This window comes from Triturus cristatus, chromosome 5_2, assembly GCF_964204655.1.
Source record: "Triturus cristatus chromosome 5_2, aTriCri1.1, whole genome shotgun sequence".
Classification (NCBI taxonomy): Eukaryota; Metazoa; Chordata; class Amphibia; order Caudata; family Salamandridae; genus Triturus; species Triturus cristatus.
In genome coordinates this window covers 1,000,222,949-1,000,240,805 of record NC_140588.1, presented here as the reverse complement: position 1 = coordinate 1,000,240,805, position 17,857 = coordinate 1,000,222,949, and the positions used below count along the sequence as shown (strand labels likewise).

Sequence of the window (17,857 nt, the reverse complement as noted above, 5' to 3'; positions counted from 1 at the left end):
CTTGATACACGTAACTCCCAAAAGACTTTTAATCACCAAATATGCGTAATAGAAAAATATGATCTGAGTTTACTATTAAAGAATTTAATGGCAACCTCTAAACATTTAAATTGTTAATAATTCTGTAACTACTCACGGACTTTACGTTGTGCTTTACGAAATGTAGCCGTGTTTACTGTTTCAAAGGGATGTTCGAGGGCAGATCGCAGATATACAATTCAATGCGTATTTGTGTAAAGGCGTACAATTAGAAATGTGGCCCTACAATAACTAATCGCTTAGCGGAGGTCTGGGGGCTTGCTCTGAAGTCAGCGGGGTGGGCTGGCCGGGGCCTCAGCGCTTCTTTTGAATGCAAATGTCTTGGGGCAGGCAAAGGCGAGGCCTGACGTCAGACAGGGCCTGCGTGGACCATTCGCACACGCAGCAGCGCTTGGTAACACTTCCAGAGGCTCCTGCAAGTTCTAGGCAGTGCAGGGAGGGCGCTATTTCTCTGCCACGGGCAGAAGCAGCAGATAAAGTGACCAGAGGGCACGCACCAGCCACCACCCAGGATGTCCTAGGAGCAGCAGGACCTTCGAGGAAGTCCCTAACACGCATCATGTATGTGAGCTACTTTGGGGACAAGGAGAGCGACATGTTCCCAGGCTCTGTCAGCTCCCACACCAACAGTCTGCCCACTCCGAACTTTGCGCCCACCCAACCCTACACCGAATATGCAGGATACCACCACCCTGCAACGCAGGTGGAGGAGCACAGCCACTCTTCGGGGGGCTGGGGCCCAAACTACGGACTCCCAAGGGAGGACTGGAGCGCCTACGGGACAGGAATGCCTAGCCTGGTGTCTGCGCCGATGCCCGGGCACATCCCCTACGGCTCGCACGAGTACAGCCCCATATACCCTGCTGGCACCGATCTCCTGCCCTTGGTGGACACGGGGAATGCGGTGCCTATCTCGGCCAGTACCCCTAGGCCGCACCCCTACATGTGGATGAGGAAAACTGCGGAGCCCGCTGCATCAGGTGAGCAGAGGCCACTTTTATAACAGATTCTCTTCTCTGCTGAGCGTCGGCGCCGAGGGCGCGGGTGGACGAGGGCACTTCACAGGAGGTGGGGGCTTACGGTGGATCTTACCCAGCTTCCACTGGCCACATGGGGTCAAAGAAGCCTTGCATGGAGGTGGATACATTCCACGACGACAAAACCAAAGCAAATTGAAGAGTAGCATGCTCTAAAATGAGGCGACAGATGCCATATTATCCTGCCACATAACCGAACCGGTTTATTGTAATAAAAGAAAAAATGTGTCGTTGTGTAATGTAACCGGTGCTCATGTAAAGCGCCCCAATAGCTTCAGCTCGAGTATATAAAACTGCAAAAAAACCAAAAAAGGACAAGTTTGACCTGTATTGTAATGTAATTACGCTTATATAGTGCTTACTACCCCAGACCAGGCGTCGAAGCGTTTTTTCGGCGAGTAGCACGCTACTCCAGAACCGATAAAGGATTAGTGGCGAATTCGTTTTAATTTTTTTTACCTTGAAAATGAATTGCCCATCATTTAGTTAACTGGTGAATTTGTGAAGCTTATCCTGGGTTTGTTAAATGCTATTAATGTTTTAAAACAGGACTACCAGCTTATTTAGGGGGCACTTGGCAGCCAGGAGACAACAGTTTCTAAACCATCACATCAAAAGTGGGGTTGGCTTTTGTTTAATCAGGTGTGTGTGTGCGTGTGTGTGCGACCCTCAGGTGTCGCGCGGTTTTTGTGATCTTACGCCACCATTAATTTAATTTTTTTATTTTACTGCTGACAGGTCATTAAGGAATGTCAAATCTAGTAATTAAAATGCGTGATTTAAGTTCACTCCTGACTTCATAAACTCGCGTGAGTGTGGGCAAACAAACCACTTTACCTCCTACCCCAAAATGTCTTGTCTGCCAATAGTGAAGTGGTTAGAAACAGCACTGACGCCAGCATCAAATAATGAATGTACACATTTGAACAGGCAGAATACATAGGGTCTTTTTTTTTAACCTGAGCGGCGCCCTCAGGGCAACAATTTTCACAATGCAAAGTTACTACGTTTCATCCCTTTTAAAAAAAAAATTCACTTTCCACAACATTATTTTGTAACAGTTACACTAGTAAATAAGCAAACTGGTCTAATTTGGTGAACATTGCACTCTCACAAATATTCCAGGACTCCAGCTGGAATGGTAATTTGCGTCCTGGCGTCCTAGGCCGCCCTCCTGCTGGGAGCACGATCACCTACGGTACTCTGTGCTTAGGCTTCCAATGCACCTGCACACCGAGGGTTTGGATTCATTAGCTGGTCGCTTCGAAGCGCAGTGTGTTTCCGGGTGTGAACCCGAGACTGTCACTTGGATGGAAATACAAAAGCCTAGAAGAACAGGCTGCAGCCTGGGCGAGGCCACGCTGGTAGGAAGAGTTTGTATCAGCCCTTAGGCCAACATATGGATTGCATTTGGGCCACAGTGTATGAAACTGTGTACAATAACGCACTGCATAAATAAGTTTTATTAGAAGGCGCTAGCTACAATCTACCAAAATTAAGGATGCAATAATTAGTCTGTTATGTGGAGCAAGCTGCTATGGTCCAGCAGCTTTGCATCGCAGCATGTAGGACGTGCCTAGTATCCACCCCAGCAGCACAAGTTCTAACAGAACGGGCAAGCTGAGTCGAAAAATCCCCGAAGCTCCATGTTCCATGCAGGCCTTCACAGCAAATGCAGCGCGTCCGTTGTCTGCCAAGATGCTGGGGTGAGCGCACTGTATCCGGCGAGCTTCACATTTAAACCCTCAGGTCCATCAATATAATGGAAAGATTCAATAAACGTTGCGCATTTCTGAAATATTACTTCAAAGTAACTGACAGCAATATTAACAAACTATGCAGGCATCTGTACATACGTAAGTGCATATATGTATATTTAGACACATTACAATTCAATTCAATTCAATTAGACACATTACAAGTTTAACGCTTTTGGCAACGAGAGAGATATCGGGTCCTCTATCAATTGGATGATTTGTGCATTGAACCCACCACACGTCCACTTCTGAGCCGTGTCTGCAACACACTTTCAAAACAAGCATTGGCAAAGCCAATAGGTCTCGCTTTTGGGACCTTATAAGTATTTAGTTATGCAGCACAATATCCTTGGTGCAAAAACATTAACTGTTGCATGGTTAAACACTTGAAAGGTCCCAAAGGCGAGACCTATTGGCTATGCCAATGCTTGTTGATTTATAAAAGCTGGTCACCGTGACCTACATAAACAGCCATCCATTTCCTCATAACCTCATGCGAACCAATCATATGATGCTCCGATAAACCTCACCACAGTTACAAACCTCGCTCCACGTGATTGGTCGGAAACAGCCCCACAAACCTGATTGGTCTCTTCCGTTTAGGAAACCTTTTCTAATATGGCCGCCGCTGATTACTTTGAAGCTTCGACCGTACCCGCTAATCGGAGGTGCACCTTTTCCCAAATGGCCGCATTTAACCCACGAGTGACTACACAGTGGCTTGTCACGATCACGTGTGCTCCTCTCAAGATGGCAGTTTAGTCACGTGAGCCACTCCCAAGATGGCAGCCCCGCTGGAGGATGAGTTCGAAGATGCCCCCGACGTGGAGCCCCTGGAGCCCACACTGAGTAACATCATTGACAAACGTTCCCTGAAATGGATTTTTGTGGGTGGCAAAGGAGGTGTAGGCAAAACCACCTGCAGGTTGAGAGAGAATGCAACTGCGACAGATAAAGAATGTATCCTGAACGGTAAAGGGAAGCATCATAGCATACATGCCCACAGCCCTGCGTCAGGCGGGCGGCTCCCGATTTTTCAGCCAGAAGATGCTCTAATTTTGCCAATCTCCCGCCTGAAATTGCCTCTCCTTCAATCGAACTCAATGGGGAAAATACATTCTCCAGATTGTTTTAAATCTCTTCCCTCGTCTAAATTGTTGACATGTATGCCATAGGTCCATATGTTTGGTAGGATATAACTGCCTCTAAGTTAGACAGAGACCAGTGGAGGAAAACAGCCAGCAAAAGAAGTAGAGACTAGTTTAGGGGGAGGAGACAGGCGTGCGAGCAGGCGAGGGACACATCTACAGATGTGGCGAAGGCTACCAGAACATGAAGGAGGTAATAAGCTCGGTGGCGTGGAAGGGGGAACATTATACAGCCGTAACGGAGTGCGGCTCCACAAGCAAACGGAGGAAGAGACAGGTGTGGGATGGGAGTCCGACACAGCTTGCTGGTGTGGAAGAGCTCACCTGCAAGGAAGGAGGCGACCAACTGGGAATTACTCTGGCATAGCCTCTTAAAAAAAAAGATCTAGGATGGCAAAAGTGAAAGCAGGGGTGAGCGCGCGCCGGCAAACACGCGAGTGGTGCGCGCGTAGCAGCACCAAAAGTGAAAGTAATCACGCTCCAGATGGCGCTTCGGGCGTTGAAAGCTGGCAGCTGTGCACGTTCACGCTGGCGTGAACGCAAGCTTTAGGCCAGCAAAAGCCGGTGGGTAGCACTTTGAAAACCCACTTACTAAATGTCTCGCAGAGCACCACATGCGCTGGCTCAGGCGAGACCTAAAGAGGAGATACCATCATTACAGGGCCACTTTTACCCACAGTCCTTACAGTCAGACAGAAAATGCATGCCTCTATTACTGCCCAGAAAGCTCTGTTTGTAACGGCAGTTGATTTACAAATGTGCCAGTCCCTCACTCAGATATTCACCATCGGCAGATGAAACAAAGGACAACTAATTTAAGTTCTAGGCATTTGATTTCAGTGACAAAAGTACATTTGGTCCCCGAATATGTGCAATAAAATCTTTCACTTTAATAAGGAATACTCCCTATGTAGGGCTTTAAGTGGAATGAAAAAAGTGTGTGGGGGTGGGTCTCCTAAAGGGGTGTGGTCGATGTAATTACGAGCGTGGTACGCAAAAAATATATGCTTAGCATAGCGTGCTGCCCGAATGGCATATTTGTTGTTTCTGTCACTGCATCCAGACATATGATACAAAAAAAGTAACATAATACCTACAACAAGCCAAGACTATTGGATTTGTCAATGGCTGTTCGCTGCATATAGTAATTAAGCAACCACTATGGATTTGTTCTATGTAATATTGAAAATGCTTCAGTTTTGAAACGGTGAGACTGAAAGAACTAAAACAAGTCTCTTTGAAGTTACAATCAAAGGCTTTGAACAGTGGCACTGCTGCAGAGTTAAGATTTTTTTTACCACCCTGAGGTGGAGGGCAAAAATGGAGAGCCCGACAGGGACCCATCCCAGCACCTGCTTTTAAGAACTGCCGTTGCTCGGCACCGGCAGGACCCGGCCCACTTAAAGCCCTGTCCCTATGTCATAAACATTGGTGAAAACCGGGTTGTCACAAATCCGAGATGGGTCTGTGATGCTAAACATAAGGAAACAAAATTCCACTAGCTCATCATCACACTGCTCCAGACACACACCATAGTGTGCCACAACCCATGGGTGCCCACTATACCCAACTGTGCTCTATAGGAATTAACCCGCCATAAATGTTGGCACTCCTGGCAAGCCTCAGCAGCCGACGGACACTGGGTTTTTCTTTTAAGCAGAAAGAGTAACATTTAAATGGAGGGAGGTCTAGTGATGTACATTCACTCTAGACCTCTGGCAACTTCAAAGCGGTTACGTGTACATGTATCGCCATTTAACCCCCGGGCACTGCTGAAAGGCTGAGTCAGTTGCTGTATGGCATGCTCACAATTATGTGAAGGGGGAATCAACCCGCCAAGCTAGGTCAACAGCATTAACAGCATGATTGCTCCTGCGTTTTACATATGGCTCGAAAACTGTGATTTGTCCTAAACTGAACCTACCTGGATAAAAAGGCTAATTGGCATCGTAGCGCTTCCCGAGTCTTGGCGCCCTTTTCATGCAGGTTTGGCTGTGGTTAGCGGAGATTTTTTTTTTGTTATGTTTTTCGTAGTATTTTTTCATTTAATTTCATTCTTTGTTTGATTACTTAAAATCTTACAATGTAAAACCAGAATTTATATAAAAAAGAAGTAAAAACGAGTAGGAGGTAAAAACATCAATAAATGATGCCTTATTTTTAAGTAGATTAATTTTGATAATATCAGTTTCATAACACTATTTACATATTAATATACGTCATACAGTACATATCAATTTAATTCTGCGGGTCTAATTTTGATTCAGTACTTATTAAAAACTTTACAAAGGCTGAGTTCAATGTTATATCGTCAGATTGTAAGCACTTTATCAAAGCTTGCCTGCAAGTCCGAACTCCTCGTGCGTTTAAGTGCCCCTTAAGAATAGTTTTTAGGTCGAGCCTAGCGCAGCGCGCATGCGCTGCTCTAGGAAAACAACCTCTTGGAATCGCTCAGGACTTCCGGTCTGTGGCTTGCGGTTATGAGCAGCGGCTCGCGATTGCACGCGCACCACTCGTGGGATTCCGGCCCATGGCTTGCAGGTACGAGCAGAGGCTTGCGATCGCACGCGCGGGACGCTGCAGCGAGCGTGCACGCACCACTCGTGGGACGCTGCAGCTGCATTCGCGGCCGCGCTTGTTCAATTTGGCTTTCAGTTTGATTGTAATTGGTTTATTAACTCACCTTTGTCTCCCTTGTTCTGCCCCCGACTACTTCCTTGTCTCGACCGTGCCCTGCCCAAGACAATGCAGTGGCCTCACCCTGTTTCAGGATGCGGAAGAGAATCTTCACGTAGGTACCAGACAACACCAGGAAAAGGATCACCCAATCCTACATCACCAGCAGACTGGACTATGGGAGCATCCCGTAAGCAGGGGTAACCAACCAGCTCTCAGGAAGAATGAAGATTGTCCAAAACCCTGCAGCCAGACAAATCCTCAGCCTGACACGGCAAACCCACCTCACGCCGCACCTCATGTTACTCCACTGGTTCCCCATACACAAGCGCGCACACTTCTTCAAACCCCTGACCCACACCTACAAAGCACTGGCGCCTACCTTAACAGCCATCTTCACTTCCACCAACCTTCCAGACACCTCTGCTTTGCCGGTTTCTCATTAGAACTTATCTGGCTTTCAAAGACTGGGAACGACCACCCAAAACACATCAGAGCCTCCTCCTCTGTTCTTGACTTTTGCAAGAAGCTGAAGACCTGGCTTTACAAGCAAGCCCTCTAGGGTTGGCCTCACCCACCTGCTACAGAGCGCCGAGATATCCTCACGGGTAATTAGCACACTATAAAAACACAGACAACATAAAAATACAGGTCAGACTTTGCTGTCACAGCAAACTATCTCCAACATATGACCTGCATTGTGAGCTGGGCAGATATTTTCTATGAATAAATTAAAGTAAGCTAGGATTTCCCTAAATTTACCTTGGTTTGGATTTTTAATTTCATCATATGAATGTTAAAATGTCCTACGACTATAGTGCAACTATTTGATGTTTTAATCTCTGTCAAATAGCCAGTTCGGCGATCCACAGCATTAGGAGAGGATGTGGCCTAACAGCTAGAGCAGCATAGTAGCCTCGCTTTAGAGCTCCTGATTGAGTCCAGAGGGGGGCCTTCGTGTACCTTGGGAGGGGGGGATGTTGATCAAATTTCATTACGCCACTGTGTAGTCTGTTAGTCTAATTTCTGCTGATAACTTTTCACATTTTATCTTTTATTTCGAAATAATTGCCCCCTCCACGTATCCTCACCTGGAAACCATAAATATCTTATAGTCAGGTGGTACTATTTCTTGGATAGAAACGCAATCATCTTTGTGCCAGGTTTCAGTAATACATATTAAGTCCCAATCTCGCTCAACAATCAGGTACGAATATTTAAATAATTACTAACTGCAGAGCTCTTTTAAGTAAATGTGCCTCAACGTATTTTATCGATGAGTAAAAGTGACACATGTATCTCTTACAAATGTTCTGTGCCTTATCGTGAGACTTTCCATGATTTACATAGGATGCCATTCTTGCATAAAATTCGCAAGGAGAAGGCTCTAGGTTTGGACAGAATTTGCAGGTTTACAAAGTTCCTCTGTGCCATGTGACCGGCTTACCTGATTGGCTTGTCTATGTGCGCTAGGGCTTAGTGACTGGCTGCAGGTCGTGGTCTCAGAGCAGATGAGATTAGCTTTCCAGCGCTGCTGCATGAACATTCACGGCTGCCTCAAGTAGCCAATCCCAGCTATCATCTAAGCAAGTCTAAAGCGCCTGCATGGTTTCTGGACTCACGCTGAAAATGAGGAGCATGTGACTCAGCAGTAAAGACAGGGGCTCAAGTCCAACTTGCCTCACTAACAACTGCTGGATGGCACTTTTTCCTCAGGAGAGTTTAGCTACTAACAACGTTTAAAAAAAAATAATAGCGAATATGCATTCAAGCATTATTTTACACTGTAAGATGTGTGGGTGCCTGTTCCACTGCCCAGGTGAAGCACACTCTTGTCTACTCTGCAGTTGTAGAAGTGAGATTTTTTTATCTGTCTCACTGGTGCAGGGACACCCTTAGTCTACGGGTTCAGTAAATGAGGCTCGACACTGGAGTGGAAACAAAACACAAGTTTATTATATCTCATGAGAGAGTCCTATCTTTCAGACACTGCAAGTGCCCAAGGGAGGGGGCTAACAAGTACAAGTTCAAACATGGCATTTATACTTTTCGGTGCCTCGTGAAGCACATTGAAACTACTTTGTCATTGTTACATAATGCTTACACAACTCCTTTGTATAATGCTTACATGCTGAACTGTAGAATCCTGATAAACCCCTACCCACGTCACTTTCATAGATAGGCAAGGGAGGTTACAGGCGTTGGTGGGCTAACAGATAAAGCATCTGTTCACTTAGGCCCTTCGGCAGGACAGGGCTCCTTACTGTGACACGCAAGTATTATCAGTACAACCAGCTTTTAGTGAACACGTAACTTCTGACTTTGCAAAAAGAGGCCCCACAGAAACACAAAATAAGGGCTGGTAGACAAAATGGAAGAGGAGTAGAGGCTAACTTAACATAATAAATGTTTTACTGTTCAACACACTAACTAGCTTCTATGCCATGATGAGTGCATGTGCTCTCTTAAAGCTATATTGTTCCCATTGGTTCTAAATGTGCTTACTTGCTGTGGTATGTCCTGTCACTTGACTTTGAAAGAGGAGGATATTCTGCCTCGTAGAGTGTGGGATTTGGAACCAACCCTAGAATGCTTAGAAAGTGCCACAGAGCTGTATACAATGAGAAGTTAAAGTGATGGCAAAAGCAAGCCTAGTGTACAGCAGCTGCATAATATGGTAACGTACAAAATTGCACATACACCATATCATTACAAGCAGTCCGGTTAGTTAGCATAACCGAATGCATCACATGTTGAAATAAGTGAACATCCACTTCACTCTCCTCACTTCTGACATGATTGTATATTACAGCAGAAGGCCTACATGTGAATCGCTTCTTCATTAAATGATGCTTTTTCAAGTAGATCTACTGACAAATACACCTGCACTGCAGGTTATTCCATGGGCCGCATTAACGCCGAATCTCTGATCTGTTATATATAGTTCAGGTATCCTCTAGAACTGTCAAATGAAACAGACCATTACTAACTAGTCAAATAAAACCCATCTACAAACAGCAAAAACCCGGAAGAGTAACACCAGTGCTCCACTTTATGTTACTCAGAGATGTACAAACTCCCCAATTCAGGTATTGTATTTTAAATTTCTTTCTCAAGTTTCCTTTGCACAGCCCTCCAAGCCAGTCCTGTATAGGTTTTCTTGAACGGTGTCTCAGATCTTCATAACTATGGCATCTGAATTACACTGCCTATATATTCTATCAACTCTGGTTCTCTTGAAACGTTGGGTCAGATTTTGCTGGGCACAGTTTCTCTGACCTACTACGATGTAAACACTCAGTACCATCTTACTGTTGCACCTTGCCTTGAAAAAGTCTGTAGGACGAAACACGTGTTGGCTGCCTCTGTGCTTGATTGATGTTACAAGACTGGATAATAAACACCATGTTTGAGAGAACAAAAGACATTTCGTATGGTATTTGTCTATAAAAAGAATGTTTTTGCTACAAGTCAGCATTACTGTATGGACTACTGACGTGTGCTTGGGTACTTTTTTGTGTTATTAGGTTTATCTCTAGAGTTTTCTCTAGGTAATATACCCTCCAACTGGCTGGGAGGGGGGGGGGGGGGTTGGTACCTTGATAGCACCGCAACTTTTATCTCTTGCTTACGAATATGTCCGGAAACATTGTCATTAGATGTGCATTTGTATTTGGCAGAGCCACTTTTGTTCTTTAGGTTTTCTAAACTGAATGTACCCTGGAAATGGCAGAGTTAAAGCCTAAATTTGATATCATACTTATCTGGTTAGTAACATGCCCGCTTTCTTCCAATTTCCAGCAAATGGGTGACAGGCTAGTGAATGAGCCATAAAAAGATCATTAACAAAACTAATCGCTGCCCTAAAAAAGATAGGTCATCACAAACAGGGGTAGCCCAGCAACCACCTGGAGCCAGGGGCATATAGAAAATAACAACAAAAAAACAAAGCTTGCAGATTGTCCTTAGGACTGAGGATAACCAGTGAAGATCGCCAAATATCAAGAATAATACCAGTAACACAAAGAAGACACGTATAACAAAACCTGGTTAGTTTACAAAACATGTATTAAATTCATACAATAACACAGTTTCCATAAATGAGTGCTCTGTGCTCAAGTGGCACCACTGTCAAGGGGTGTAAACCTGTGTACAGTGTGTATGATACAAGGCGACAATGGAACTATATACAAGAAACTGAGTATATACATTTGTACAAAAAATGGGTTCTTAACAGTCAGACACACCTGCAACCTATGTTCCCAGGAAGGTGCGCGCGTGCGCACGCGTGCACCTCTTTCAGCCCGAGCGCGCAGTGTCAATGTGAAGCGCGCACACAGCAGATCATCTGAGAGAGCGGTCGCGTCGCCGGTAAGTTTCCTTTTAATGGCAGCCTGGGCACGCATTCAGCAATAAGAGCTCCTGGACTTGCTTTATTTGCATCTGTTGGAGCACGGCTGGGGGCTGATTGTGGGCCATTGTTGGAAAATATTTCTGTTAATTGCAGCCCATGACAGTGCTGCGATTAACGGAAATACTTTCACAAAGGCCCACAAACAGCCCGCAGCCACGCTCTATTAAGAAGTGGAATGTAGCAAGTCCAAAAGCACGATGTGTGTTTTACACGTCGTGCTTTTGAACTTGATGCATGTGTTATGGAGCGCGGCTGCGGGCTGTTTGTGGGCCTTTGTGAAAGTATTCCTGTTAATCGCAGCACTGTCATGCGCTGCAATTAACAGAAATATTTTCGCAAAGGCCCACAATCAGCCCCCGGCCACGCTCCATTAACAAAAAAACATGCATCAAGTTCAAAAGCACGACGTGTAAAACACACATCGTGTTTTTGGAATTGCTGCATTTCTTTTAGGTATACATAGCTGGCAAGGTTTCTGTAGTATCCTCAGGTCATGTTAATATGTTCCCTTCATTCTGTACCTAGCTGCTCAGCCAGTGTTAGTGTTCCGCGTAGAATGTTAGTGTGGGTGTGATGCTTGGATGCCTGTGTGGGACTGAGACAGTTGGGAAGATGGGCTGAGCAGCTAGGATGCTGCTCCTGGTGGGGTTTATCCTGGGGCTCATTGTGGAGCCTGATCTGGGGCCTGTTCTGGTCTTGATCTAGTTTGCTGTAACTTCTATCTATGGACTTAATAAACTACATAAAATCACCTCGGCTACGTCTTCTTCATCACCTGAACATGTGGGCCCAGCCCACTACATTTATGGCGACGATCTGGAGCTCATCTCACGCAAAAGGTAGCCTGATGACAACTAAGAATGAGGAGTGGAGCAAGATTACGTGTAGAAAAGTACCTATGTCAAGTAAAGTGAGAAAAAAAAAGAAACAAGCGACAAGAAATTTAAAGAAAAGGAAAGAAACCTGTGTAGCGTCGCAGCTGAAGTCAAAGAAATATGTCAAGTATGCCTGTCTGCCCCACCAGTGTCCATCACACCGGACAGCCCAGCCCAGGCATGCTGTGTCTTCATCTTATCATCTACTACATCAAATAATACAGTTACAAGCCAGTCTACATCTGGAAAAGAAATTATGCCACAAAAACGTCTATTGTGCTACAACCAAGGAATTTTGAGCAACAAGTAACAAGGTAATCTGTGGCTGTTTGTGACTTTGCCCACCAGTGTGGGGTTGAAATGTTCTCTTTGGCATAAAGAATCCAGTTTTAAATTTGTGGCTGTGCTGCAGCTATAGACTTTAATATCCCATGGGTTCTGAAACTGTGTTCTACAGCTTCCTGTGTTTGGACTTGTGTAACTCTTCGTCTGCTACTTCGTGCCAAAATCAGCTGTTATTGAGGTTTCGTTTATTGACTGGAACTGTGTCATCTTAATGGATGCGATAAAATACTATCTGCCAAGTTTTAAGGAAGTGGGCGATGTACGGAAAAAAATGTGACCTCATTTTGCTACTTTTTGGTTAAATTGCCGCTAAGCCATCTGTGTGAGGAAAATACATTTTTTTGAAATGGTTAAAAGTTGTCACGTGTTCTCTCTGCATGGCTGGTGAGAGATTACAGTTGCGCTTCATTTTAAAAATTCAAAAGTGGCTCGTGAACCGCACCTGGTCTGTGTGTCGCGTGCAGCAGCTCCTGATCTCCATGACGTCTTTTCTTTCGAATGTACGCATTGCTGCCTATAGACGTATTTATGCTTGGAGTTGCCCGGAGCCATCCGGGACAGTGTCAGACAGCGTGCCTCCATCTTGCAATTGGTGAAGTGTGCTGTTTCATTCGTCCGGTATTTAACAATTTGCCAACCACGTTCAGCGTCTTCAATAAAGTAAAAAAAAAATGACAAGAATGCCGCGAAGAGAAATATAACTTGTTTTTCACCTGTCGCGCATGTTCGCATGGAAGAAAGAATAAGCAAGTATGGTTGGCAGCCATTGTTTTGTTGTTCTAAGTTTACTCACAGTTCACAGGTAATTTATACTTCCGCTTCCAAGATTAGAGATTTTCACGCTTCTCATTGTATTTGCAATAACTTTCCGCATGATGTGTTGGACAGCATTGTGTTTTCGGCCCAGCGTAAGCGCAACAATTGGCGTTTTCAACACTTGGTGATGGTTTAGAGTTCTCTCTGGTTCAGGCACTGGACACAGATACTATTTTCATTTATAGTGCTCAATTGTTCCTAGGAACGCCTGTCCCTCATCATCGCGGTGACAGGCACACCATTGTTTTTTTGAAATATGACTTTGTGGTGCATGTTTTAAAGATTTAACACGAAAATGTTTTATTTCACAAGTGAATGAATTTAACGCAAAAATGTTTTATTTCACAAGAGAATTAATTTATCGCAAAAATGTTTTATTTCACAGATTAGTGTGATTTCTTTCTACAGTGTCTTGTGATTGCTGTATGCCAACGTTGTTGTATCGCTTTGTACATGTTCTTGTTTTGTTGGCATGGGAGTGGGTACTAGTCCCATGTCTCTTATTTACGCAGTTTCTCGTTTCAATTTTTTTTATCCCTGCCTAGGGATGGGAGTGGGTTTTTAGTCCCATGACCCTTATTTCACATGTTTGATCCCTGCCTAAGGGATAGGAGTGGGTTTTAGTCCCATTTCCTCTTTAGATAGTTTTATCCCTGCTTACGGATGGGTGTGGGTTTTTAGTCCCATCACCCCACGTTCACAGTAATGTATATGGGAATGGGTTTTAGCCCCATTTTTTTTTTAAAGGGGGTTTTTGTCCCACCTTTGTTATTATGAGTTTGGGTGTCAGTCCCATTTACTCTGTTATAGGGGGTTGGAGTCCCACCTATTTATAGGGGGTTAGAGTCCCACCTATGTAATTAGTAATGGGTGCCAGTCCCATTTACTAAGTTTAAAGGGGGTTTTAGTCCCACCTTTTACGTTTGTGTTGGGATTTAGTCTCTGCATTTACGTATTCGCGTGTGAGTAGCCATCTTTTGATGCCACACGGTGCTGCATGTCGGTTTTTCATGCTGCAAAAGTCCGTGGGTTTTAGTCCCATGTGACGTATTATGCACATTTGGGTGTCCGTCCCAAACAATGTTTTTTTTTCTTCACGTGGGGTGGCGTATTGGTTTGTCGCCACAGTCTTCTCACGTGAGAAGTACTTCCTTGGGTGTCGTTCTACCCATAGGTTTTCTACCCGTAGGATTTTACTCTGGGTATCATATTCATTTGTCGTATGTGAGCTCTTATTTCACTTCTTAAATTTTTCTTTGTTCAGTTTTAAGGGAAGGGGATGGTGTTAGTGTGTTGATCTATGCTTGCTTCTTTCTCTTCTCCTTAGTGTGTCTGTTTTCCCTCTTGTGATGTATTTCTTCATGCATCCCTGGGTTTATGGACTCATCATATCTATTGTACATTACTGTATTTATTTGTTTGCTTATTAGTTTGGGTTTATTTTAGGTTTTATTAATTTTCAGTGTAAAGGAAGAGGATATGTAGTATCCTCAGGTCATGTTAATATGTTCCCTTCATTCTGTACCTAGCTGCTCAGCCAGTGTTAGTGTTCCGCGTAGAATGTTAGTGTGGGTGGAATGCTTGGATGCCTGTGTGGGACTGAGACAGTTGGGAAGATGGGCTGAGCAGCTAGGATGCTGCTCCTGGTGGGGTTTATCCTGGGGCCTATTGTGGAGCCTGATCTGGGGCCTGTTCTGGTCTTGATCTAATTTGCTGTAACTTCTATCTATGGACTTAATAAACTACATAAAATCACCTCGGCTACGTCTTCTTCATCACCTGAACATGTGGGCCCAGCCCACTACAGTTTCACATTGCTATGTGTGACATTTTCATAATTTTAGTATAATTATGAGTGACATTTCAATGACTATGAGGGACACTTTCTCGCGAGCAAAAATCAAGCAAAGATGAGGGAAACACACAAATAAGAGAAATTACACACATTTGAACAACGAAGGTTTGTAGATTTATGTGTGCAGTGTGTTAAAGCGGGGGTTTGCTGGGTCTCACTGTAGTTTGTTTAGAGGGGGTTTGCTGGTTGGACTATGCAGTGTGCTAAAGCCTAGTTTACTGGATCTATCAGCAGCCGGTTAGGCAGGATCTACTGGGTTTAACTGTGCAGTGTGCTAGAATTGGGTTGGCAGATTTTCGTGTGCAGTGTGTTAGAACAAACTTGCTGACTCGACTGTGCTGTTTTAGATCTGATTTTGACGGCGCCCCCATTGATATATAGAAGTATTGCCTGTCACCTCCTCACCCCCTCTTCCCCATTTCCTTCGAGATACACAGCAGCTGGAGGGCCAGCGCTAGGAGCTATGCTACATCAACATTCCTGGGAGGCTGCATTTCTTTATAGCCAAGGAGGAGGGCAGAATGCAGCAAGAAGAAGCATAGGTTGGTTGTGGCTAGATTGAGCCAGAGAATCACAATGCATCTTTTTTCTTTCATTCGAGGCGGCTGTAAGTTAATTAAAGGTGGTTATAATATAGTTCTGTCTGCAGAGCACTAGAGAAAAATCCAAAGGTAGCTGGGACTGATGACTCCTCAAACTGAGCTTGGTCCGGTCAGAGCAGAGGCACAGGCGGCGGTGCGAGCAGTGGTGGCTTCAAAACTACTAAACTTAAGAACATAATTTCCACCCGCTCGCGCCGCCCACTTCATGAATTACGTTCTGGCTTTGGCGGCAAATGTACCCTGTGTTGCAGTCAGTGAGAGCACATCTCAGCCCAGCCTGGCCGGAGCGACCGGAACCACATCCTAACAGATGAGATGCATTTCAAACGAACAAACACCGCTAGAGCAGAGCAAGCAGGGCAGTTTCTCTGCACAGTGTAGTGCAGTCTTTCACACATTGGTCTGCCGCAGCAGCGCATAGTCTGTGCTTTGCTCAATGAACTCTAATAGCGAAGCTCCCTTCCATTTGTCAGCAACTTCATGAGGCGCTATATATGTGTGACTTCACATTTTGGTGCAGTGATGCGCACCACCACATTAAAATGCATTACTCTCACGCCTGATGCGTGGTACTTGGCAGGGCTGGGTATAAGTATAAATAAATAAATACGTGGCCCTACATCAAAGTTCCACATTCTTTGTAGCTCCTTAAATCCCCCAGACCGGAGACATCTGTATTTGGCTCATTCATATCTTTTGGTTTTGGGAGGTGCAAGTTATGGCTGCTGCCATCAGTCCTGCCCACCCTGAAACTCCAACACTCGCCACTAGAACAGCGCTCGCATGCCTGACTGCCTATGATAATTATAAAGTAGCAACAATGGTATGTTCTAAAGGTTGGGGGTGAGTCGTCGTAGGCGGGGCCACGCTCCTCCACCCTTTAAAAGGAACCTGGGGGTCATATTAGATACAGTGCCCTGGGGGCTCAATTGGCGCGTGTGCCCATTTTCTTCACACAGCGCCTTATCATTTTAGGCCAAGCGCCTGCTTATTTTTAGGTCGAGCCTGCTGTGCGAGGCATGCTGTACTGAGGTATGGCATAGAAGCTCTGCCCATTTCCTGCCCATCTTTTCAATTGGCTCCTGTAACTGTCCTTTCGAAATCGTTGCTTTTCATTCGTGAATAGGCTTAGTAGTCTCCCCTTGGTACCACCTTGTCTGCATTTGTATCCTCCCATAACGACTGGACTTTTTAGGTCTCGCCTGACCCAGCGCATGCGCTGGTCTGGCGAGACTTATTGAGAGGGCTCCAAAAAGTGCTACCAGGCCAGCCTAGAGCTACAGTGCATGTGCGCGGGCGCGCGCGCCGCGCTTTACCGCAATTACTTTCACGGCCGCAGGGCTGCTTTGATGTTTGATCGCGATTGCGATCACTTTTGCGGCCGGACGGCCGCTTGGCATAGTCAATAGGTCTCGCTTTTGGGACCTTATAAGTATTTAGTTATGCAACTGTTGCATGGCTAAACACTTATAAGGTCCCAAAGGCGAGACCTATTGGCTATGCCAATGCTTGTTACTTGTGTTACACGGTCTGCTTTATCTAGTGGGTGAGAACTGTTTTCTTTAATGATCTTTCCTATTCCACCCACGTTGTCGCAGCATGCCGCCACCTTTTATATCACGTAATTTACTCATGTATTTTTTCATTTCCGGTGCGGTCCGTTTTAACCATAGCGGCCGTGTTTACTTATTCAATTTACGGCACAGTCCGCTTTCCCTTTAGAAGCTGCGCTTATTTATTTATTTCATTTACAACGCGGGCCGCTTTGACTTAGCAGCCATGCTTATTTATTTAATTCACAGCGCAACCACTTTCACTTCAGCGGCCGCGCTACAAAAGCTTTCTTTCTTTATTTTTATTACACTTTGTGTAAAAGCTCCCCTTAGGCATTTTCACTTTAATGTTGGCCGCGCCCCTTTCTTTAGACGCTGCACCCACACGCGCGGTCTGGTTTCTGGCGCACATAGCCTTGGCTGCAGCGAACAAAGACTTTACAGTGCCGCACAGAGGAAAAAAATTAAGAGGGAACATTGCCTGCAACTCATAAGTATTGTTCTCATAACCAAAAGTATCAGGTCTCACAAATGCCAAGAGATGTACTGCAAGATCCTCATAATGAAGGACCGCTTATGATTTTTGCAATATACTCATCTGAGTAGGTTGGAGCCTCCCAAATCACTCATTACCTGTGTAGAGTGACAGTAAAAGAGACAAGCCCTGGCACTCCAATGACTGCACTTATCAGTGGTAATCAAAAACGGGCAGACCAGTAAACACCTGCAACCAGTGGCTT

General features: G+C 45.0%; 1 protein-coding gene across 1 annotated transcript in view; it reads left to right on the top strand.

Annotated features, from left to right (window-relative positions):
• Nucleotides 1-423: 423 nt before the first annotated feature.
• LOC146829568 (homeobox protein CDX-4-like) overlaps nucleotides 424-17,857 on the top strand; it is a 159,419-nt gene continuing 141,985 nt past the window's right edge. The window contains exon 1 of the mRNA XM_085608272.1: nucleotides 424-1,019. Within this exon, the coding sequence (XP_085464398.1) occupies nucleotides 599-1,019 (421 nt within the window). The 5' untranslated portion in view covers nucleotides 424-598. The remainder of the gene's footprint in view (nucleotides 1,020-17,857) is intronic.